The sequence below is a fragment of the Styela clava genome, chromosome 9 (genome assembly GCF_964204865.1).
Source record: "Styela clava chromosome 9, kaStyClav1.hap1.2, whole genome shotgun sequence".
In the NCBI taxonomy this organism is placed as follows: domain Eukaryota; kingdom Metazoa; phylum Chordata; class Ascidiacea; order Stolidobranchia; family Styelidae; genus Styela; species Styela clava.
Window position 1 is genome coordinate 1,849,793 of NC_135258.1, and position 24,095 is coordinate 1,873,887.

Genomic DNA, 24,095 nt, shown 5'->3' on the forward strand with positions numbered 1-24,095 from the left:
TAACAGCTGGCTTGCGTGAAGCGAACTACGCACGTCATAAGATCCATAAATACTACTAAGAAGCCTATGTTAAATAAATATGCAGCCCGCAGTTCCACACTGTTATTTGTATCTGGCCCTCCTGTACTGAAGGTTGCACACCCTTGACGTAAAGTATTAGACCTAACTGTGTAGGCAACGTCGATTACACATCTGGGGCTCAAGTCCCACTCCCTCACCTTTGGTGTAATAAATTGGGTAATGCTGAACCAGGAAAGTTTCATGTCCTCCTCCTGGAATTTCGCAGAATTCGGTGCCCCGGAACTATGTGCACCAAGATGACGCACAACCTGAACCCTAATCTGGTACTATACTATATTCAGGTCGTGTGCCATCTTGGGGCACGTACTTCGGGAGCACCCAGAATTCATATGGTATTTACCATTAATGATTGTAATTTTAAAACTCTCCTTCCCCCATAGGAGAGTACAGGCAGTCGAATTAGATATTTGAACCTTGGGTGTCGTTGCTCGATAACTAGTTTTGGTTCCTGCTGCTTCCTTTCCCAAGTAACGTAAATAGCACTTTTGAATGATTTTTGTCTTTTACTGGTTGGAAAAAATAAACTTGACTTGTCCTCCCGAAAATGATGACTCTTTATATTTTGTTTGTTATCTGTGGCTGATTATACGAGACCTTGTTTAGACTAATGTGAGAATAACTGTTGAATAAGAAATAAAAAAAGACCTGCGCTCTAACTCGGGATTGACATAAATTTTGGCGCTCCGGAAGTATTCGTACCAAGATGACGCACAACCCTAACCTGGTACCCATACTATGTTCAGGTTGTACGCCATCTTGGTACGAATACTTCAGGAGCACCTAAATTTTCACTCCCAATTTCTAAAAAACGTTGGACTGTACAGGGTGTCCATAAAGTCCATTCACAATTTCGATTTTGTTATGAAGTCAGTTCTCAATATATCTTAACCAGGTTTGTTGTGTTTTAATCAGTAATTGTTCAAGTATTTTAATTCATTTAATACATCTGCGAAGGCCAAAACAATATACGGTATCGATGAATTTCCTTTTGCAATTTCAAAAATTTCAACAAGACTTTATGGACAGCCTGTAGTCTTTTTGGAGTTTATGTGTGAGATTTTGATTAACACCACTAAAATACCTATTACTCAATAAATATTATACTCCGTGTGAGAAGATTCAAAGGGAACTATGAATTCTCCCGAGTGGAAACCAGTTTAAATCTTAATTCCTCTTTAGGTGGTGGACACTGGGATTGAGACCAAGTACTTTATCTTACTCCTGGTTAGGCTTTCCTAATTAGGCTCGTCGCATCACGCTAATCATTACTCTCCTGTACTCTCCTGTGGGGAAAAATTACGTACGAGGGTATTGCTGGACTCCTCACCGTTGTGGTGGTGTAACCATTGGTCAGTTACGGCCTCTCCACTTTAACGTCCATGCATCTGAAACTAATAACTGGCTTACTAATCCATACCCGACATGGAACTGATAACCGGACGCGAGGCCGTGGTTCGTTATGTGGTTAAGCCGTCTTATCGACCCGGGATAAATATGTGAATCTTATCCCAACCAAGTGCCAAGACTTAGTACCCACCCATTAGTGAATTTTGCCATATCAAACCTACTTCGAAACTAAAATTCTACTGTGAATAATAACAAACACAAAAACATCCAAAAAAAGACGAGTATAACCAATATGTAGCGTCCTTTATTACATCATAAATGCCACCCAATTGTTAGATTTTTCAATAAATAAAATGTAAATACCATGATCATACTTAATCGTAGATAATTTTCTGTCAAAAAATCGTTTCCGTTTTTAGTAAAATTTTGAAAATATTTATGAAATTATTTATAATTTATACATCTACGTTAAAAAATTGCGGATTGTGACGTCATGTTGTGCATTCAACCGTATAAAAGTTCAATTTTTTCTTTTTCCGCCGTCTTGAAGGTGAAAATTACTGGACGTGCTTCATCATGGCGAGCCACTCTGTAAAATAAAAGAAAAATAATTATAGGCTAGATTTCATAGTTATTCTAGGACGGGGTGAACAAAGCCTTTATTCGCGCATTGGGGAAAGAGTTCAATTCAGGGGTGTGCAACATTTTTGTCGGTGGGCCTTATAACCAACTTCAGACATTTATCTGGGCCACACAAACTAGCTTTTCCATGTACACAACGAATAAAAAAATTCTCACAATGAAAAGGCTATCGCATAGCCTCACGGTAATAATAGTATCGGTGAAAATGGCGAAAAATTAACGCAACGACTAGCAGGGGTTCCCAAGCTTTCTACAGGATGACCCCAAAGACAACTTTCAAGTGTCCAGTGCGACTCAAGGTCAATATTTATTTTGTTATGAAAATTCAGAGCTCCTTTCACTGGATTTTTGAGTTTAGTCATGTGGTATTGAGTGAAATAAGCTAAAACCAAACAGTGATGTCACAATGAGCACCTACATTTACTATAGCATAAGCATAGAGCGAACTACTGCTAGATACAAACTGCTAAAATTAACATGGTTTGTCAAATCTTAGATGTTTTGTACATCCATCCTCTGAGATACCTCACCGACCCCATGACCTGTTTGCGACCCTACCTACTTATCACTCCGACCCAATTTGGGGTCGCGACCCCTGGTTTGGGAACAAAAAAAAACATGATGTACCGGTATTTTTGCCCGTGAGCGCCTTTTTAAACTTTAAGTGTCAGATCGGGGATTTATGCTTGATAGGGGAAAATTTAAGGGTTCACAAGGGCCACACTTAATGACTTGCAGGCCGGGCTGTGGCCCGCGGGCCGACTGTTGCACATACCTGGTTTCTTTTTTTCAAAATATCATATATGTAGTTGACATACTTTGAAATTTAATAGTTGAATATATAATGTTTGTTTGAGGTTAAAGCACGAAATGCTGAAGGTGGCACCAGAGAACTGATAGCAAATTCACACTCAGGTTTAAGGGGAAAATTTAACTAAAACGTTGAATGAGAAAAAAGACGATTTTTTTACCTTAGAATTGCTCTCTCATATTATCTACATTCATTTATTTCATTGCCTTCATTCACTTATTTTTACGACACCGTTAAATATTCCATCCAATTTTTTTTCTCTTATTAATTAATGGGAACACCTTTTATAGCGAATGGGAAAACTAAAATAAGCCATTAACTTTTGTGCTTATATATTTGAGGATTGCTCTCTTGTTCAGAGCATCAGTCATTATTGTACAGTCATTATTGTGAGCCAGTTTTTATTAAGTCAGAACAACCACGATTTGCGTAAGCACTTTGAAGGCAATTATTGGGTTGCAAAACTTGCATAAATGGCGGACATATGTGAACACTTAAATGAACTCAACATCAAAACGCAAGGCAGGGAAGAAAATATACTATCGTGTTCTGACAAGTTGACTGGATTTAAACAGAAAGTAGCACTATGGAAAACCGAGTTCGGGCGAGGATAGCTGGAAATTTTTCCAGGAAGCATTAATGATATAAGCGATGTTGACAGCCAATTTGTAGTGGATTTGGCTCAAGAACACTTGTCTTTGTTGCAGCAGAAATATGACTGTTACTTTTTTACAATCAACACACAACAATATGATTGGATCCGAAATCCTTTTTCATCCAGTGCTGAAATTCCCGCAGAAGAGCTTTTTTGCCGATCAAGGAATCATTTCTTGAGTTACGAAATGACAGAGCTCTCGGATTGAAATTCAGCGAGATGTCACTTGGAGAATTTTGGGTTTCTATTAGAGAAGAATACAAACTAATTTCCAAGGCAGCTATCGAAATTCTGCTCCAATTTTCCACGACTTATTTGTGCGAACAAAGCTTTTCTTCTCTCGTATTGATTAAAAATGACAAACGTTCCTGCTTGAGAGATATTGATAGAGAGCTTCGAGTTGCTCTTTCGAAATTTGAACCTAATATTCAACGGCTGTGTTCATCAAAGCAGGCGCAAATATCGCATTAAATTTATTGATGTTGTTCTTTTGCATTTAATTTTTCTCTTTGTATTTAACATTTTCACCCCTGGTGTGCCGCCGAGTTTATGAAGGTTGTGAAGTGTGCCGGGAGTGAAAAAAGGTTGCGGAGCACTGGTCTAAATCGAACCTAGAATAAGATTTGACAGCAAATTATTTGGAAATGAAACTTGGCGCATTTTACTGAAAACTTCTCAATCAATTTACTTCCCACATTTGAAAAAGTCATGGCTTCAAATATGGCACTTTTCGGTAATATATTTTTGTTCTAAAATGGGCGTCGAATCGAATTGCTAGCACTTTCATTTAAGCAAATTTGGATAAAAGTAGTCGGGAAAAGTATCCAGCAGAAAATTTCTCACTGAATTCGTTTAAATTGGGTGCAACAATATATATCTTCAAATTACAGTTCTAAGAACTTAATGCGTTTTAACTTACCATTACTGTAAGGACCATGAGATCAATAACAAAAAGACACCATTTTGTGCCTGCAACTATAGAAAGCCTGTGTGAAATGTAGGTGCGGCCCGCGGTTTAACCCGGTTATTGATATTTGGCCCGCCTGCGAAAATAGTTGCACACCCCTGCTAACCGACGAGAGATAATGTATTTTTAACTATGTGAGAACCTATAAATACAAACTGTCCGATTAGAATTTGGGAAGAAATGTGAGTGTTGACAAGAACCACACCAAATAGCTTGACTGGCCGCGTTGTGGCCCACGGACACCCTGTTACACTCCCCTTGTTTAATTTTTTCAAAATATCCGGTTATATAGTTGACATGGTTAAAATTTAAAATATAGGGTCGAATATATGGTTGTTGGAGCACGAAATGCTCAAGGTGGCGCCAGAGAGCTAATAGCGAATTTGCGATCCGATTTGAGGGGGAAAATTTAACTGTAACGTTAAATGGGAAAATGCCAATTTTTGACCTTAGTACTAATATATTTGAGAAATGCTATCTCATTTCACCTACATGCATATTACTTTAGTACTTTAAAGAGCGCTCCAGAAGTACATTTACCAATATGGAGGTAACTAATTTTTTTCGCCTACTTTACATCAAGTCGTGCAAAGGGACTGAAACCTATGGGCACCTATACTTGGCTATATATGGCAACCTATACTTGGCTAACACAGACAGTGCCCAAACTTGTAAAATAAACTAAGAAAAGAAAGGCCTATTCCTAACCTTGTACACTATCTAAAATTTTGCCGTTTCCACGTAATTCATGGGGAAAATTTAGAACAAATGGGAGCACTGTAATATGACATTCACCTACCATGAAAATCGATCTGCCAATCAGTGTCTTTGTCTCCGTCAGACATCATGTCGTCGACCTCCCGGTTCTCTACAGATTCATCGATACCGACCATGGCATACTGTAAATAGAGTGTTTAAATAATTAACGCCTATTTACTACTGTCGCTCCGAACCAGACCCTGTACAATCTGACTCAGCGGTGTTGCGCATCGTGCTAAGCGTTAGGAAAACGCTCGTCACCGCACCTCTGGTTACTATGCGTGGTTAGCAGGTTTGAATCACAAGCGGGGATGATTATGTTCTTCCTCTACCATCAAGTACATGCATCTGAAAACAAGTAACCAACCGGGGATCCCTTAGCAGTTGGGAGAGGGAGTCACAGAGCAGTTAGAGGACCACAATGCTAAGAGCAAAAAACCTATTTTACTTTCCACTTGACAAGAAAACTCCTCGTTCTTTCTAGTTTCATTGTTTGATAAGGTTATTTCACAGGATGTTTTCACTTTGTTGAGCATGGATTGTTTGAACATAATGGGATTTAGAATCTACCAATAAAAACAATACTTTAAATACCAATGGAATGATCGGGGCCACGAACCACAAATTGTTGTTACTTTTAAGGAACAGTCCTTTTTCAAAAGGCTAGGAAATTTTATTCGGCTTTTCTGACAGCAATGGATAATTTTTCGCAACGCTCAACCAAAACGATGCAATGGCTTTTTGATTGAAATCAACCATTAAATATCAATCAGACTCCATTGATTGCAATCACCACACACAATCCATATGAGAGCTAAAGACATCATTTCACAGCATATAAATAAGTACGATTGTCCTACGGGAGATCTGAAAAATGACCTTTGGTGGCGATCCAGAAGTATGTGTACCAATATGAGGTAACTAATTTTGTCCGCCTACTTTACATCATGTTGTGTGAAGGGAAACCTATGGGCAGGAATTCACTCGGAAAACACAGACAGTCTCCGAACTTGTAATAGAACGGAAATAAGGAAAATTGAAATAAAATTATGGTCTAACCCTAACCTGATACACGTACGACGGGAGTACCCCTTTAGCAAAAGAAACGGTCACTCAACACATGAAACAATGTGATATTTCAACTAGAGATGTACCGATACCACTTTTGTCTCCGATACCGATACCGATCCGATACCAGCTAAAAATGCCGATACCGATACCGATACGCCGATACTACAAAAAGGCCGATATTACCGATATTCCGATACCGATACTATGTGATTATTACTTAATTGGGTGTGCTGTGTAAGGCAGACGGGTTAAAACAATGGTTTTCGAGCGTTGCTCATAGTACACATTATTTCAGAACAAAAAAAAAAAGTTATATCACATAATATGAAATTAATGTTTGGTGTTTGCTTTAACTGATTAAGATACATTGTACAGTAACGCTAGTAATCTCGGTGTTCAATTAGAAAACTCATAAGCCGGGATGTCTAGTTTGAATTTAATGTTAATATCGCAATCCTCGAATATCGATATTCGGGTTTAAAAGAATATCGAATATCGCCCACTCATTCTAGCGCCGCCGTCCTACGTTCAAATTAAAAGCATTTTACAAGTTTTTTATTTCGTGGCTAATCGTAATCGTCGAAGCAATAAGTCAAAGCCAACATGAAAGACTAACAATCAGCACCGACAAAAAGGAGGATTACCCATAACCGTCGAGGATGTTTTTTTACTTTACTATTTTATAATATTTTACAATTTCTATCATATATTTTGAGACAGTCTAGGGCTAGGCGGCCATGCTAATATATCTATAAAGTAATTGTGTAGTTAAACAAAATTAAAATTAATACCTGCGTAGAGGGATAATTGTGTCGGAATTTAGTTTATCGATGTCGACGGACTAAATGGCACTCGTACTTGACGACAAACAGTGAAAATTTATACCCGTGCCAAAAGTCTATGTGCCGTTAATAGGGACCCCAATTCCACTGTAGGATTTAAAACTGGGTGCCTAGTTGCTTTTTGTTATGTGATGTGTTGATATATTTCTTCATAATTACTATGTAATATTAAAAATGTCAATATAAATATTTGACAGCGAAAATAGCCAAATTACTTGAGCTAGTTTGGCTGATAAATAGCTAAAAACACGTGAATCCTATTCTATCGAGGGGGGGGGGGGGAACTGTATGGCTCATCGCTCACAATTTCTCCAGACAAAAAAATAAATTAAAAAGTAGTATTCCAACTTATCTTTTAAAACATTCTGGACCATATCAAAATGGTAAATATATCGGAAATATCGGCCTTAATCTAACCGATACCGATACATGGCCGATACCGAAAAAATGGCCGATATTGCCGATACCGATACCCGATACCGATACATCGGTACATCTCTAATTTCAACCCGCAGGTTATATTTAGACTTGGAGTGACATTTACATTGCAATTAAGAGATTGTGGATTACGGGATTAGATTAGCGCTGACGTTCTTAAACTGATCCCTCGTTCCCCCAGTGCGCCACAGCACGAGAAAAGGTTTTACCATGGTACCATTCGAGATGACTACAATAATTGAACGTAAATTAACTGTGATTTGAGGTCTCCCGAAGTAGGTGCCTTCAAGTACTTCTAGTTGGCCTGGCTCGACAATTTTTGCATATGTTATTCCTAACCCTCACCTGAGTAGTATATATATGTCGAACACAACACACTTTTGTTGTGCAGAACAATGGAAAACACAACATATTTTGTTGTGTAAATGTTGGTGCAAATTGTGGGATGTTGATATGTAATATTGTTTCCGGTATCGGGGGGATTAATCGCATTGTTCTGTGCCCTCGTCAACCGTGTGTTAGTCATCAAGTTTATGGTATATTTTGCGTATGTTTACTGATCGACGTATGTCAAAATAATTGAAAAACGCCATTTTTATTTTAAGCGCGTTTTTTTAATTTTCATTCTTTATATTTTGATTTGTATTTTTACAGTTGTTTTTATTTTTCATTACTCTTTTATATTTTCGGTTTATTTTTAATTTTAAATTTTTTTTTTTTTTTTTTTTAATTTTACAAGAAATCCATAGTTTAACATATTATTTACCACATAGATTCTTTTTTCACAGACTTTACTGTTGTTTTTGATAATTTGCGAATGCAATCAGCATTTCAAGTACATGTACCCACACTACTTGCATTTTGAAATTTGGATTTTATCAATATTACGTGAGTCAGTACGTATATGTGAGTATTATACGTCAGCGAAACATGACTGTATTCCTCATATCAATGCTCGTATTAGAAGTGAATAAGATATGATTTATTTGATTAGCTTTTATCATTGGCAGCTTTCGTTTATGTTCTTTAGCTTCTCAAATGTGTTAGTCATTAAATTTATGGTATATTTTGTATGTGTTTATATATTTGAGTATTGGGCAATATATATGAGGGTTTGAATCTTCTTTTTTGAGCCGAGTGATGCAGAATGGTAATTTATTTCGTGTTTAGGAAATCATGCAATGTCGTAGTTAAGTTTTGTGCATCTGTTGATTGGAAACAACCATAAGGATGTACTGACTTAAGTAGAAAATTGACAACTGAAATAGTTGACATAATTAAATTCAAAAAACGTATGTTTACTGATCGACGTATGTCAAAATAATTAAAAAACGCCATAACCGGATAGATTAAAAGATAGAATTACATGAATAATATAATGATGTACTGTATTTAGTAGAAAATTGACAACTAAAACGAAACAGTTGACATAATTAAATTCTTCGTAAACGAAACACAACCCCCCAATCGGCTGCGATATATATCAGCTTCTTCTATCAAATCCTTCACCCAAATATATCTAAATCAATATTGGAATACTTATATTTTGACTAACACTAGATATGAAACAAGCCTGCCTGGTGGAATGCCTTAAAATTCATCTCACTGATTTCAAGTATACGCCTGACAAAAAGTACGAGTTTAAAAATAAATATTTTTACAAATCTTTATAAGGTATTGAAATAATAACTATATATCTGTTGTTATGACTCACGCAGCGTAGGTAGACATTACTTTCAATTATTCCATTTCCTACTAAGCTGAAATGTGGGTGGAGTTTTTTCGTTCCACGCTCCACGTACTGCTTTAACAATGAACAAGAACAATCCTTTCGAAACTTCAATGGTCATCTTAGAATTTAGACGGTGTTTCAAATTTTTATCGTTAGTTGTTGACATCAGCAAAACGTCAGTAAACATTTATATAGCGAATCTGCACAATCACTACATTTCTATTGACAGTGGGGGAAAATGTACATTTTGAGTTGAACCTATGTGGCCTATTTTCGAGTAAATAAATCTATGCATTGGTATCAAAAATCTGCGCATTGGAATATTATTTTTCGCATAATATATTCTGTATATCAAAGTCTCAAGCATTCGGAATGTTCAAGAGGAGGCCGAGATTGGAGAATCAACCTATAAGATCCAATATTTTCATTTCGAGTTCAGATTTATAGTAAGATGTAAGGAGTTTTCTAGAAGCCATTCTTTTATTTTTAGGAATTCCTTCGATGCTCTCAACCCAATTTGGGTTTTTTATTATTCACAGCACGCTTTCATATAACATTCGTACAATTCTTTTAAAATTCGGTTGTAATTTTTGCTGAGATTGCGACAGTATTTTGAAGGTTATATCCATAGATATATGTAAATATTGCTATATAAGTTTAATATGAAAGCAAACTTCCAACAAGCAGTGACTCAATACCACGAGTTGTTTTCTACAAAAAGGAGCTCTATGTATTAGCATATTTCTGCATAGAAAGGCCGAGTTGTCTGCATGATGATTTGGATGTATACCAAAAAAAAATAAAAAAAAATAAAAATAAAAAAAAATAAAACATACTTTGGAAAGATGCAAACAATTAATTTTAGCTATCATGCGAGAATATAGGGAGAACACGGTCTTGATGTTACTGCGTATTTTATGCAAACGATTCGACTTTCAAGCAAGCTCTGATATTCAGGCTTGTCCTTGGCACACATTTTTCTGTTCCATTCCCATCCCATAGAAATTATGCCTGTCCCATCCTATCCCATGGGATTCCCATTGGAATAAAATTCAATAAAAAAAAAATGGTATATTCAGGTTTAGCGTTACTAAATAGAACTACATGTATGAAGAGACATGCAAAACAACAGAATTTACGGACTTTGTTAACTTTATATTCATAACTATTATACATGTGTCCATCAGCCCTTCACGAAGTATGTTGTTAATGCTGAATATATGTTGTTCTTTATAACTAACAAGAGAGTTATGCTCAAATATATGGACACGAAATCCATAACGGACTGTATTACCATAATGTCCCTCAAAATCATACGTTTTTCGTGTCCCACGTGTCCCATGGGAAATACAAATGTGCGATGTCCCATTCCATCCCATGGGAATCCCATTCCCATGGACAAGCTTGCTGATTTTCATAAAAATAACACAGAGATAATTTTGAAAAAATTATAGTTTTCATAATTACAATTCATCCCAAGAACACAAAACATAATTATATACAGATAAGAAGAGAAGACACAAAAAATACCACACAAATTCTATGAAATCTCACTGCTAAAATTTTAAGAACATTTTAATAATGATAATAACCATTGTACTGTATTGAACTTAAACGGAGAAATATTAAACGACAATTGCTAACAGATACAAAAACATTATTGAATTGATATGAGATTAAGTGGATTAAGTATCAATGAAAACACAGTGGAATTTTGGATACCTAGTTGATTTTGAATGGCACAAATTTATAGATTTTATTAATGATTACACTGACAATAAAAAAATTGGTAAATTTTGACTTTTCCTTATAACTATCTGCAAATATATACCTTAGTTTTTATACCAACTTCATTTTCTAGCCAAGCAAAAAATTACAGTTCATTACTATAAAAGCAATAAATTACTTTTTAAAGCTTTTGAAGAAAAAAAAAATACATTTTCAAAATTCATAAAACATTATTGATCAAAAATTAAATAAAGAACCTAATCACACTATAAAACTTCCACGCCCGAAGGACTAAGTTGTATATACTTATCGCTTTGTGTAAAAACTTTCACTTGAATCGTTTTTTATTTTAATTTTTCACTTCATTGGACGCGAAATGGACGTGTCCTTTGTCCTGTCCGATATCCATTTTGTTATTATGCTATTGTTGTAGTTGGAATTCTTCTTTTTGTTGTGAAAAAAAAATCGCGTTTCTCATTAACTACAAGACCAATTGCTTTTACTTTGATTAGTTTCAAAGACTTGTGTGGTCTTTATGGAATTATTCATTCCAAAATTTTTAACTCTTAACTATATGCACATATATATTTGAGTTTTTACACCAACTTCATCTTGCAGTCAAGCGAAAAATTACAGCTTATAATTAGAGAAAAATAAATTAGTTTCTAAAGTTTTTGATAAAAAAAAACACACTTCTCTCATTTTTAACATCCATAAAACAGTATTCATCAAAAAATAAATGAAGAATCTAATTATATTGCAAAACTTCCACGCCAGAAGGACCAAATAGTATATACCTATGAGAAATGCTTTGCGTCAGCATCTTTGTTTTGAATTGTTTTTATTTCAATTTTGGAACTTCATTTTATTGGACACGAAATGTACCTATAATTGCTTTCTTTTTCGTGTTATTGTTACGTTATTGTTGGTGTAATTTCACTTTTTGTCTCTTTTCTCTATCTATGGAACCAATTGCTTTGAATTTTGCAGTGGTTGAAGATTGTTGTACTCTAATTAATTTAAAAAACTTTTGTGGGCTCTATGAAATTTATTTTTCATTCCAAAATTTAAAAAAAATGCGTTTTTTTACTAAAATCGCGGCATTGGGCCTTTCAGCAAATCTTACGATGGAAATTTTGGACTTGCAAAATATTACGGAATCTGCAACGTAGAGTGTTCTATTCACTGAAAACATCACAAAGATAGAAACTATATTCATCAAATAAACTGTCGCAGGTTCAATTATTATTCGTTTTCAGTGTACGTAACTAATCAGTAGAGTAAATCCACATCTTGCAATCAAACTTGATTCATTCATTCAAATCATTCTAAAATATGACTTGTCTCAATATTATTCCGCATGATGCAAATGTATTTGGTGTACTTGCTTCTGAATCTACTTATTTTGGGGATTGCACTCAATACAGCATTCCACTTTTTAGATGTATATATTCACTTTTAACAAACTTTGAAGTCAAAGAGATTACAAAAAATTAGTCTTAAGTGACCACTAACTGTATGCAAAAAAAAAATTATTTTCCAAAGGCACAAGTTGATATGGTATCACAAGAAGACTTGAATATTTTTTCGTCTGGAACAAATATGAAAAACGCAAAATGATAAATCGCTGATAAGAACACACTTCGGATTGAGAGTGCGCTACCGGTAAAGTTTTTTCGGATAGGATACGGTCGAACGAAAACTTACTGGTATTTTTACGCAGAAACGTAGCAAAGTTGAAAATGACAGAATGTGTAATATTAGGCTGTGATTAAAGAGCATTGTTATTGCACATATACTAAAACAAAAACACTCACTTGATCCTGTTGATTGCGCCTCGGACCTAATTTTGGTAATGCGTACCCAATTCTGTACTTGAATGCACTGGAAAATGGAACCGTTCCAGACCAATGTACAGTTGTACTTCGCTGATTGAAATTATTGAGATGATTTTAATAATATATCTGTCTTAAGGCTACCATAATAACAGAAACAAGAGAGCAATTCCCAAATATATGTACACGTTAACCAGAGCGAAGCAATGCTTACTTTTGACGCTACCGATACCCTCCAAAAATTTCCGAGTTACTCGTAGCAAGAATTTACAGTATCTAACTGGACAGCCAGAGTTCCCATGGATAAAATAATACAGCGAAATTTTGGACGAAATATCAGATTTCATACAAAATTTAGACATAAAGAAAAGTAAAAGCCTTCTGGCAAAAAATCAATCTTTAACCACTGAAAATTTTAAAGCCATTGTCCAAGTATTCGAAGAGAGAAGCTATTTTTAATGATAATGATGACGAATAACAAGAATGACAACAACATAATATCGAAACAATCGCTATGTCCATTAGCGTGTCCAAAAACAAAGACATTGTAAGAAAGGTAAGGTTTGTTTTTTCGTCCGGGTGTCAACGGATCCTGGACTAAACGCTTTCGAAATATCAGATGTTGAATATAGTGTCATCCTCTAAAAAAATTTACTTTCCTTTTTACATAAATCATCAGGACTTCCCGTGCTCATTGTAACACCACATATTGTTTTAAGTTGAACTACGGCGTGGTTTTTCTGATGAGCCAAATTTCCGAGCAATTATTAAAAATAGTGAGACAAAAATAGAACAATATAACAGAGTTGAACGATGATTTAGCAAAACTTTCCACAGGTTTATTTATGTTCAATAGGCTACTGAGATGATTACGTTCATTTAGTTACAATAGCTTACTTTCATTGCATATTGCATTAAATGTTTCGTTTTATCATCTGAAAGAAAGACCGCTTTCTTTGCGCCAGGCATCGTTATAAATATCAACTTTTTTACGGTATTCAAAACTCGGTAAAGAGCCTGAGGACCAAAAATAAAATGGCAAGTTGTTATCAAAATTACCTTGACAACGAACGTTCATTATGATTATTATAATATAAAATTAATGATATCGTGGTAAGGACATTCTCTAAAGTCTAAACTATACATTGTCAGTAATCATAATTACATACCAATCAGTTCTTATTGGTGACAGCACATTTGAACCCACGTACATTTGCACCCGCAAACTGCACCCAAGACATTTGAACCTCTATACTATTGCACCCACCGACATTTGCATCGCGGACATTTGCACCCACAGACATTTGAACCCATGGACTTTTGCACCTGCGTACATTTGAATCCATGTGTATATCCCATGGGTTAGGGTTAGTATGGGTTCAAATATCCGTAAACAAAAAAATTTCCATGGGTTCAAATGTCTGCGGGTGCAAATGTCCGGGGTGCAAATGTTTGTGGGTTCAAATGTACATGGGTTCAAATGTCCGCGGGTGCAAATGTCGGTGGGTGCAATAGTATAGAGGTTCAAATGTCTTGGGTGCAGTTTGCGGGTGCAAATGTACGTGGGTTCAAATGTGCTGTCACCAATAAGAACTGATTGGTATGTAATTATGATTACTGACAATGTATAGTTTAGACTTTAGAGAATGTCCTTACCACGATGACCTTAATACTTGCTCGGAAATTTGGCTCATCGGAAAAACCACGCCGTAGTTCAACTTAAAACAATATGTGGTGTTACAATGAGCACGGGAAGTCCTGATGATTTATGTAAAAAGGAAAGTAAATTTTTTTAGAGGATGACACTATATTCAACATCTGATATTTCGAAAGCGTTTAGTCCACGATCCGTTGACACCCGGACGAAAAAACAAACCTTACCTTTCTTACAATGTCTTTGTTTTTGGACACGCTAATGGACATAGCGATTGTTTCGATATTATGTTGTTGTTGTTCTTGTTATTCGTCATCATTATCATTAAAAATAGCTTCTCTCTTCGAATACTTGGACAATGGCTTTAAAATTTTCAGTGGTTAAAGATCGATTTTTTGCCAGAAGGCTTTTACTTTTTCTTATGTCTAAATTTCGTATGAAATCTGATATTTCGTCCAAAATTTCGCTGTATTATTTTATCCATGGGAACTCTGGCTGTCCAGTTAGATACTGTAAATTCTTGCTACGAGTAACTCGGAAATTTTTGGAGGGTACCGGTAGCGTCAAAGGTAAGCATTGCTTCGATCTGGTTAACGTGTACATATATTTGGGAATTGCTCTCTTGTTTCTGTTATTATGGTAGCCTTAAGACAGATATATTATAGTATCCCTAAGACAGATATATTATTAAAATCATCTCAATAATTTCAATCAGCGAAGTACAACTGTACATTGGTCTGGAACGGTTCCATTTTCCAGCGCATTCAAGTACAGAATTGGGTACGCATTACCAAAATTACGTCCGAGGCGCAATCATTAGGATCAAGTGAGTGTTTTTGTTTTAGTATATGTGCAATAACAATGCTCTTTAATCACAGCCCAATATTACACATTTTGTCATTTTCAACTTTGCTACGTTCCTGCGTAAAAATACCAGTAAGGGTAAGTTAAAGTTTTCGTTCGACCGTATCCTATCCGAGAAAACTTTACCGGTAGGGCACTCTCAATCCGAAGTGTGTTCTTATCAGCGATTTATCATTTTGCGTTTTTCATAATTGTTCCAGACGAAAAAATATTCAAGTCTTCTTGTGATACCATATCAACTTGTGCCTTTGGAAAATAATTTTTTTTTTGCATACAGTTAGTGGTCACTTAAGACTAATTTTTTGTAATCTCTTTGACTTCAAAGTTTGTTAAAAGTGAATATATACATCTAAAAAGTGGAATGCTGTATTGAGTGCAATCCCCAAAATAAGTAGATTCAGAAGCAAGTACACCAAATACATTTGCATCATGCGGAATAATATTGAGACAAATCATATTTTTATATTTTTAGAATCAAGTTTGATTGCAAGATATAGATTTACTCTACTGATTAGTTACGTACACTGAAAACGAATAATAATTGAACCTGCGACAGTTTATTTGATGAATATAGTTTCTATCTTTGTGATGTTTTCAGTGAATAGAACACTCTACGTTGCAGATTCCGTAATATTCTGCAAGTCCAAAATTTCCATCGTAAGATTTGCTGAAAGGCCAAATGCCGCGATTTTAGTAAAAAAAAACGTATAATTCAAACCTCTATATCTTGCCAAAGTCAAAAAACCCTGACAGAAAATTTTCTAGGATATATTGGTTCTGATTTTGCTGGGGTTGTTCATTAAATTCGATTTTGTCGAATAATCAATGTGCTCAAGTTTTTTTTTATGACAAATGAACAACATTTGCCGGAGATTTTATTTTTAACTCGTACAATGTATCGAGGTCAGTCTCCTTTACTCCTGAGTCGGTGCGCATGGCCTTGCTTGCTCTTATAAAAACAAAAGATCAATGCTCCAATATATGGACACGAAAGCCAAAATGAAATAGCATCATAATCGTACAGCATCGGCAGACTGACGCATTTTTTTTAAATTTTGGAATGAAAAATAAATTCCATAGAGCCCACAAAAGTTGTTTAATTTAATTAGAGTACAACAATCTTCAACCACTGCAAAATTCAAAGCAATTGGTTCCATAGATAGAGAAAAGCGACAAAAAGTGAAAGTACACCAACAATAACGTAACAATAACATGAAAAAGAAAGCAATTATAGGTACATTTCGTGTCCAATAAAATGAAGTTCTAAAATAGGAATAAAATACAATTCAAAACAAAGATGCTGACGCAAAGCATTTCTCATAGGTATATACTATTTGGTCCTTCTGGCGTGGAAGTTTTGCAATATAATTAGATTCTTCATTTATTTTTTGATGAATACTGTTTTATGGATGTTAAAAATGAGAGAAGTGTGTTTTTTTTTATCAAATACTTTGAAAACTAATTTATTTTTCTCTAATTATAAGCTGTAATTTTTCGCTTGACTGCAAGATGAAGTTGGTGTAAAAACTCAAATATATATGTGCATATAGTTAAGAGTTAAAAATTTTGGAATGAATAATTCTATAAAGACCACACAAGTCTTTGAAACTAATCAAAGTAAAAGCAATTGGTCTTGTAGTTAATGAGAAACGCGATTTTTTTTTCACAACAAAAAGAAGAATTCCAACTACAACAATAGCATAATAATAAAATGGATATCGGACAGGACAAAGGACACGTCCATTTCGCGTCCAATGAGTGAAAAATTAAAATAAAAAACGATTCAAGTGAAAGTTTACACAAAGCGATAAGTATATACAACTTAGTCCTTCGGGCGTGGAAGTTTTGTAGTGTGATTAGGTTCTTTATTTAATTTTTGATCAATAATGTTTTATGAATTTTGAAAATGTATTTTTTTTTTCAAAAGCTTTAAAAAATAATTTATTGCTTTTATAGTAATGAACTGTAATTTTTCGCTTGACTAGAAAATGAAGTTGGTGTAAAAACTAAGGTATATATTTGCTGATAGTTATAAGGAAAAGTCAAAATTTACCAATTTTTTTATTGTCAGTGTAATCATTAATAAAATCTATAAATTTGTGCCATTCAAAATCAACTAGGTATCCAAAATTCCACTGTGTTTTCATTGATACTTAATCCACTTAATCTATTATCAATTCAATAATGTTTTTGTAACTGTTAGCAATTGTCGTTTAATATTTCTCCGTTTAAGTTCAATACAGTACAATGGTTATTATCATTATTAAAATGTTCTTAAAATTTTAGCAGTGAGATTTCATAGAATTTGTGTGGTATTTTTTGTGTCTTCTCTTCTTATCTGTATATAATTATGTTTTGTGTTCTTGGGATGAATTGTAATTATGAAAACTATAATTTTTTCAAAATTATCTCTGTGTTATTTTTATGAAAATCAGCAAGCTTGTCCATGGGAATGGGATTCCCATGGAATGGAATGGGACATCGCACATTTGTATTTCCCATGGGACACGTGGGACACGAAAAACGTATGATTTTGAGGGACATTATGGTAAAACAGTCCGTTATGGATTTCGTGTCCATATATTTGAGCATAACTCTCTTGTTAGTTATGAAGAACAACATATATTCAGCATTAACAACATACTTCGTGAAGGGCTGATGGACACATGTATAATAGTTATGAATATAAAGTTAACAAAGTCCGTAAATTCTGTTGTTTTGCATGTCTCTTCATACATGTAGTTCTATTTAGTAACGCTAAACCTGAATATACCATTTTTTTTTTATTGAATTTTATTCCAATGGGAATCCCATGGGATAGGATGGGACAGGCATAATTTCTATGGGATGGGAATGGAACAGAAAAATGTGTGCCATGGACAAGCCTGAATATCAGAGCTTGCTTGAAAGTCGAATCGTTTGCATAAAATACGCAGTAAGATCAAGACCGTGTTCTCCCTATATTCTCGCATGATAGCTAAAATTAATTGTTTGCATCTTTCCAAAGTATGTTTTATTTTTTTTTTATTTTTATTTTTTTTTATTTTTTTTTGGTATACATCCAAATCATCATGCAGACAACTCGGCCTTTCTATGCAGAAATATGCTAATACATAGAGCTCCTTTTTGTAGAAAACAACTCGTGGTATTGAGTCACTGCTTGTTGGAAGTTTGCTTTCATATTAAACTTATATAGCAATATTTACATATATCTATGGATATAACCTTCAAAATACTGTCGCAATCTCAGCAAAAATTACAACCGAATTCTAAAAGAATTGTACGAATGTTATATGAAAGCGTGCTGTGAATAATAAAAAACCCAAATTGGGTTGAGAGCATCGAAGGAATTCCTAAAAATAAAAGAATGGCTTCTAGAAAACTCCTTACATCTTACTATAAATCTGAACTCGAAATGAAAATATTGGATCTTATAGGTTGATTCTCCAATCTCGGCCTCCTCTTGAACATTCCGAATGCTTGAGACTTTGATATACAGAATATATTATGCGAAAAATAATATTCCAATGCGCAGATTTTTGATACCAATGCATAGATTTATTTACTCGAAAATAGGCCACATAGGTTCAACTCAAAATGTACATTTTCCCCCACTGTCAATAGAAATGTAGTGATTGTGCAGATTCGCTATATAAATGTTTACTGACGTTTTGCTGATGTCAACAACGAACGATAAAAATTTGAAACACCGTCTAAATTCTAAGATGACCATTGAAGTTTCGAAAGGATTGTTCTTGTTCATGGTTAAAGCAGTACGTGGAGCGTGGAACGAAAAAACTCCACCCACATTTCAGCTTAGTAGGAAATGGAATAATTGAAAGTAATGTCTACCTACGCTGCGTGAGTCATAACAACAGATATATAGTTAATATTTCAATACCTTATAAAGATTTGTAAAAATATTTATTTTTAAACTCGTACTTTTTGTCAGGCGTATACTTGAAATTAGTGAGATGAATTTTAAGGCATTCCACCAGGCAGGCTTGTTTCATATCTAGTGTTAGTCAAAATATAAGTATTCCAATATTGATTTAGATATATTTAGGTGAAGGATTTGATAGGAGAAGCTGATATATATCGCAGCCGATATATATATATATATATTTTCATTATTGGGGGGTTGTGTTTCGTTTACGAAGAATTTAATTATGTCAACTGTTTCGTTTTAGTTGTCAATTTTCTACTAAATACAGTACATCATTATATTATTCATGTAATTCTATCTTTTAATCTATCCGGTTATGGCGTTTTTTAATTATTTTGACATACGTCGATCAGTAAACATACGTTTTTTGAATTTAATTATGTCAACTATTTCAGTTGTCAATTTTCTACTTAAGTCAGTACATCCTTATGATTGTTTCCAATCAACAGATGCACAAAACTTAACTACGACATTGCATGATTTCCTAAACACGAAATAAATTACCATTCTGCATTACTCGGCTCAAAAAAGAAGATTTAAACCCTCATATATATTGCTCAATACTCAAATATATAAACACATACAAAATATACCATAAATTTAATGACTAACACATTTGAGAAGCTAAAGAACATAAACGAAAGCTGCCAATGATAAAAGCTAATCAAATAAATCATATCTTATTCACTTCTAATACGAGCATTGATGTGAGGAATACAGTCATGTTTCGCTGACGTATAATACTCACATATACGTACTGACTTACGTAATATTGATGAAATCCAAATTTCAAAATGCAAGTAGTGTGGGTACATGTACTTGAAATGCTGATTGCATTCGCAAATTATCAAAAACAACAGTAAAGTCTGTGAAAAAAGAATCTCTGTGGTAAATAATATGTTGAACTATCGATTTCTTGTAAAATTAAAAAAAAAAAAAAAAAAATATTTCAAAATCAAAAATAAACCGAAAATAAAAAAGTAATGAAAAATAAAAACAACTGTAAAAATACAAATCAAAATATAAAGAATGAAAATTAAAAAAACGCGCTTAAAATAAAAATGGCGTTTTTCAATTATTTTGACATACGTCGATCAGTAAACATACGCAAAATATACCATAAACTTAATGACTAACACACGGTTGACGAGGGCACAGAACAATGCGATTAATCCCCCCGATACCGGAAACAATATTACATAACAACATCCCACAATTTGCACCAACATTTACACAACAAAATATGTTGTGTTTTCCATTGTTTTGCACAACAAAAGTGTGCTGTGTTCGACATATATATACTACTCACCTAATTACGTCATCCGAAAATTACGTTACTGCAAAGTCACAGTGACGTAATAAGGCCCTCCAAAGTATGCGGATGCTAAAACGCAGAGACGATCATTCGAAATCAAGCAAGCTATATCTCTCGTGGTAACGATACCGATATGAGAGAGATCGCTGGCGTTAGTGGGTTCATCATAGTAGGCACAGATGCCATTTCTGACGATCGTAGCTATACCTTGGCAAGCTATATGACCTGGTTGCGACGTCGTAGTGTCTATTTTTTTGGCGACGTTGTTGATATTGTCTGATCATAAGATTAAGAAAAACTGAAATATGCGCATACTATGCCATTAAACAAATTCAATGTAGTGGGAGAAATCATCAATCGACTCTGACGCCGGTTGGTAAAAAGGTTGTCGGTGACTGGCCATCGATTCGGAAGTAATGCGGGAATAGTAAAAGGTCAAAAATTCTTAATTTCACCAACCTTCAGTTCATCCCAGTCAATGAAATCGTTTCCGTCTGAATCAAACACCCTGAAAGCTTCCTTCAGTTCCGACTCTGAGATCTTGGCTTTATTCTCGGCTTGCATTTGCCCGTGCTTCATTGTACGAAACTCGTCGAGATTAGAGCCTGAAATGAATAGGAAAGGGTAATGATGTAAAATGGTTATTTCGAATAAAACGGTCTGTCCGTTAACCGCACAAAATTAATTGTTCAATCTTCGAAATCGGTTATACCGAAGTTCCTCAAGGACAGGTCGCGGTAAACTGGTCCCTTTGCATACTATGAGAGTCAGGTCTGAAATGGATGTAGAATGAAAATTTTAGATGAAACGGTTGGACCGGTAACCATAAAAATAAACCGATTAACCGTCGAAATCTTTATTACCAAATACTCCAATAATAATACCAAAGGAAAAGATCGCCATGGACTGTCCCTTTTGGCATACCATGAGAGTTACGCCTGAAATGGATGTGGGATGGGGATTTCAGATAAAACGGTATGATCGTTAACCAAGCAAAATTAACCGTTCTACCGTCTAAATTAGTTATATACCCCAAAGCCCTCAAGGACAGGTCGCGGTGAACTGGCCCCCTCGCATACAGTTAGAGTAGAGCCTGTAATAAATAGGTAATTGGTAGAGGAAGAATATCAGTCACAACGTTTCATGACCTTATGAAGTCCATGCTTCCGAAAACAAATAACTAACTAATCCCATACCCGACATGGAATGTTAACCGGACGGGAGGCCGTGGTTTGCCATATTGTTAAACCTTTTTATCGGCTTTCCTCTCCCCCGGGATAGATATGTAAATCCTATCCTGTGTACAGCATACTAAATTGCGACCTAGTCGGCAGCGCGAAATTTTTTAAAACGTGTTATTTATAAATTTGAAAATCTCATAATTCTCTACTTTGTAATTTTGTTTTTGATAAGTGAAAATAAAAGACATCCCCTCCCCCCCCCCCCCCTAAATAAGAAAGAAAATTGAAATAGAACACAGTTTTAATTTTAGGGATAAAAGAAGAAGTCTATCCACTTGCCTTCCTCATCTGCCGATCTTCTGCTTTTACCCAATCCATGTGTGACATCCATGTAAATAATAAAAGTGTGAACAAAGATATTATCGAAATATTTTGTTCCGTCATAATTGCATTATACCTGGCAGAAGACATTGAAAACAATAATTCTATTAAAGAAAGAGAGGGGCATTCCTCACTTAAGTGGTCAAAGCTGCGGCGTCTTAAGCTCAGATTGCACCTTTGTGTTTAAACTCAAATCCCATACTTTCATGATTCGTGGAAATATCAGATAAAACGGTATAATCACTAACCACACAACATTAACCGGTTTATCGTCCAAATTGGTTATACCAGAATTCCTCAAAGACAGGTCGCGGCATTGCGTACATTTTAGGCCAAGAGTATGCAACCTTTAAAACAAGAGGGCCAGATACAAATAATTGGTTGATACCGCGGGCCGCGCCTTTCTAACATAGGCTTTCTAGTAATTGCAGACGCAATAACTAGTTTCTTTTCATCATTTATCTTATGTCATTATTAGGGCTCCTTGCAGAAATGATAAGTAAACCGCATAGATTTCCAAAGAAAATTGCTATTCTAATTTATTGTCACACCGACTTTAAAACGAATTTAGTGAGAAATTTGCAGCTGTCGTGAGAAATTTGCAGCTGGCTTCTTTTTCCGACTACTTTTATATCAAAATTGTTTTAATAGAAGGTCTAGCAATTGGACGCACACCATTCAAAATTGGCATTTCTTCGCGGACGGCACAAGTTTTCCTCGTGGTCCGCATTTGGCCCCGGCGCCGCAGGTTGCACACCCCTGTTCCAGACCATATCGATTTAACTTAAGCCAAAGGCAAGGTAACTGTCGTTCCACTTCTCTTTTTTTACGTTAGAATTTTAAATAATTTTTCTGCGTTCATGATACATTTACGTCCTGTGGAACTGTTGGTAAACGTAGGCTAGATTAGACCATTTTATGTGGATCACGTGGCAAAAGTTAGAAGATCATAGTGTGTTTTTATTAGTAGAATCAAATCCCATTATTTAAGCAATGAAACCTAGGCCAACGGCGAATTTACTTATAAAGGGATACATATTTGATCTAAATTTGCGTCTATTATTGTGGGCACATGTGCCGTCGGTAGGAAACCGCTGCTCTACACACTTGTTGCCCCCCTTTTTTTATAAAAAATACCCAGTTTGCTTTAAACGTGTATAGATCAGATATTTTATTTAGGTATTTCTAGACTGTGTAATTGGTCATTTGCGAAATTGTGATCAGTTTTCTTTGATTATACTTATCTTAAGACAGATTATTGCACCAACTTATAACTTTTCTGTCCCGGCTACCAGTCTGATATAGGAATATTTGGCTATGGGATACATGAACTTTTATCCTTGAACTAGAAATCTGTGTTCTCCATATATTTTATTAGCTTTTCTCACGTTATGAGTCCATGAATAAGAGGAGGAAAGCCCAATTATAAAAACACTTGCTAAGCCACACTCAAAAAGTTATCAAAGTCGTAAACCATATTTCCCGATTTTTTCACTCAAGTGTCCACTCAATAATTGTGAACACTCTTGCAAATCAATCCCCCTCCCTCCACGATTTCTCAAAAAGCATAAAGTTATACCCAACAAACTACTGCCTTAAATTCTCAAGTTATAAATTCTTGTTACCTAGGCCTGAAGTTAATTCTATTATTAAAGATCACGCGCTATTCGATATGAGTTGTAACCGCCTATGCATGTTATTCTATCAGTCCTCGGGCCGTAATTAAGTTTTTTAAGAAAATCGAAAAATAGTTGAATTCTGGGGTAATTGTAAAATAAACAGTAATCTCTATGGCAATCACCATGCACGAATCGAATATAAATGCTGTAATTAAGGTATGGGCCAT

General features: G+C 34.9%; 1 protein-coding gene across 2 annotated transcripts; it reads right to left on the minus strand.

Annotated features, from left to right (window-relative positions):
- Positions 1–1,712: 1,712 nt before the first annotated feature.
- On the minus strand, positions 1,713–22,335 carry LOC144427187 (troponin C, body wall muscle-like). Of its 2 annotated transcripts, XM_078116006.1 has the most exons (4): positions 22,208–22,335; positions 21,147–21,292; positions 5,303–5,402; positions 1,713–2,017 (listed from the first exon to the last, which is right to left on the minus strand). In XM_078116006.1, exons 1-4 carry the CDS (start codon positions 22,257–22,259, stop codon positions 1,986–1,988), a joined length of 330 nt encoding a protein of 109 aa, XP_077972132.1. In that variant the 5' UTR covers positions 22,260–22,335; the 3' UTR covers positions 1,713–1,985. The 2 variants fall into 2 exon arrangements, with proteins under 2 accessions (XP_077972132.1, XP_077972131.1); XM_078116005.1 differs by lacking the exons at positions 1,713–2,017; positions 5,303–5,402 and adding an exon at positions 19,948–20,238.
- Positions 22,336–24,095: the final 1,760 nt, after the last annotated feature.

Excerpts from the sequence above, each read along its gene's own strand:
- LOC144427187 (XM_078116005.1), bottom strand. The coding sequence starts at position 22,259 with ATGGATGTCACACATGGATTGGGTAAAAGCAGAAGATCGGCAGATGAG. Across the intron at positions 21,293-22,207 it reads AAGATCGGCAGATGAGGAAG|GCTCTAATCTCGACGAGTTT; the intron begins GCAAGTGGATAG and ends TATTCATTTCAG. Across the intron at positions 20,239-21,146 it reads TTGACTGGGATGAACTGAAG|ACTTTACTGTTGTTTTTGAT; the intron begins GTTGGTGAAATT and ends CTTTTTTCACAG.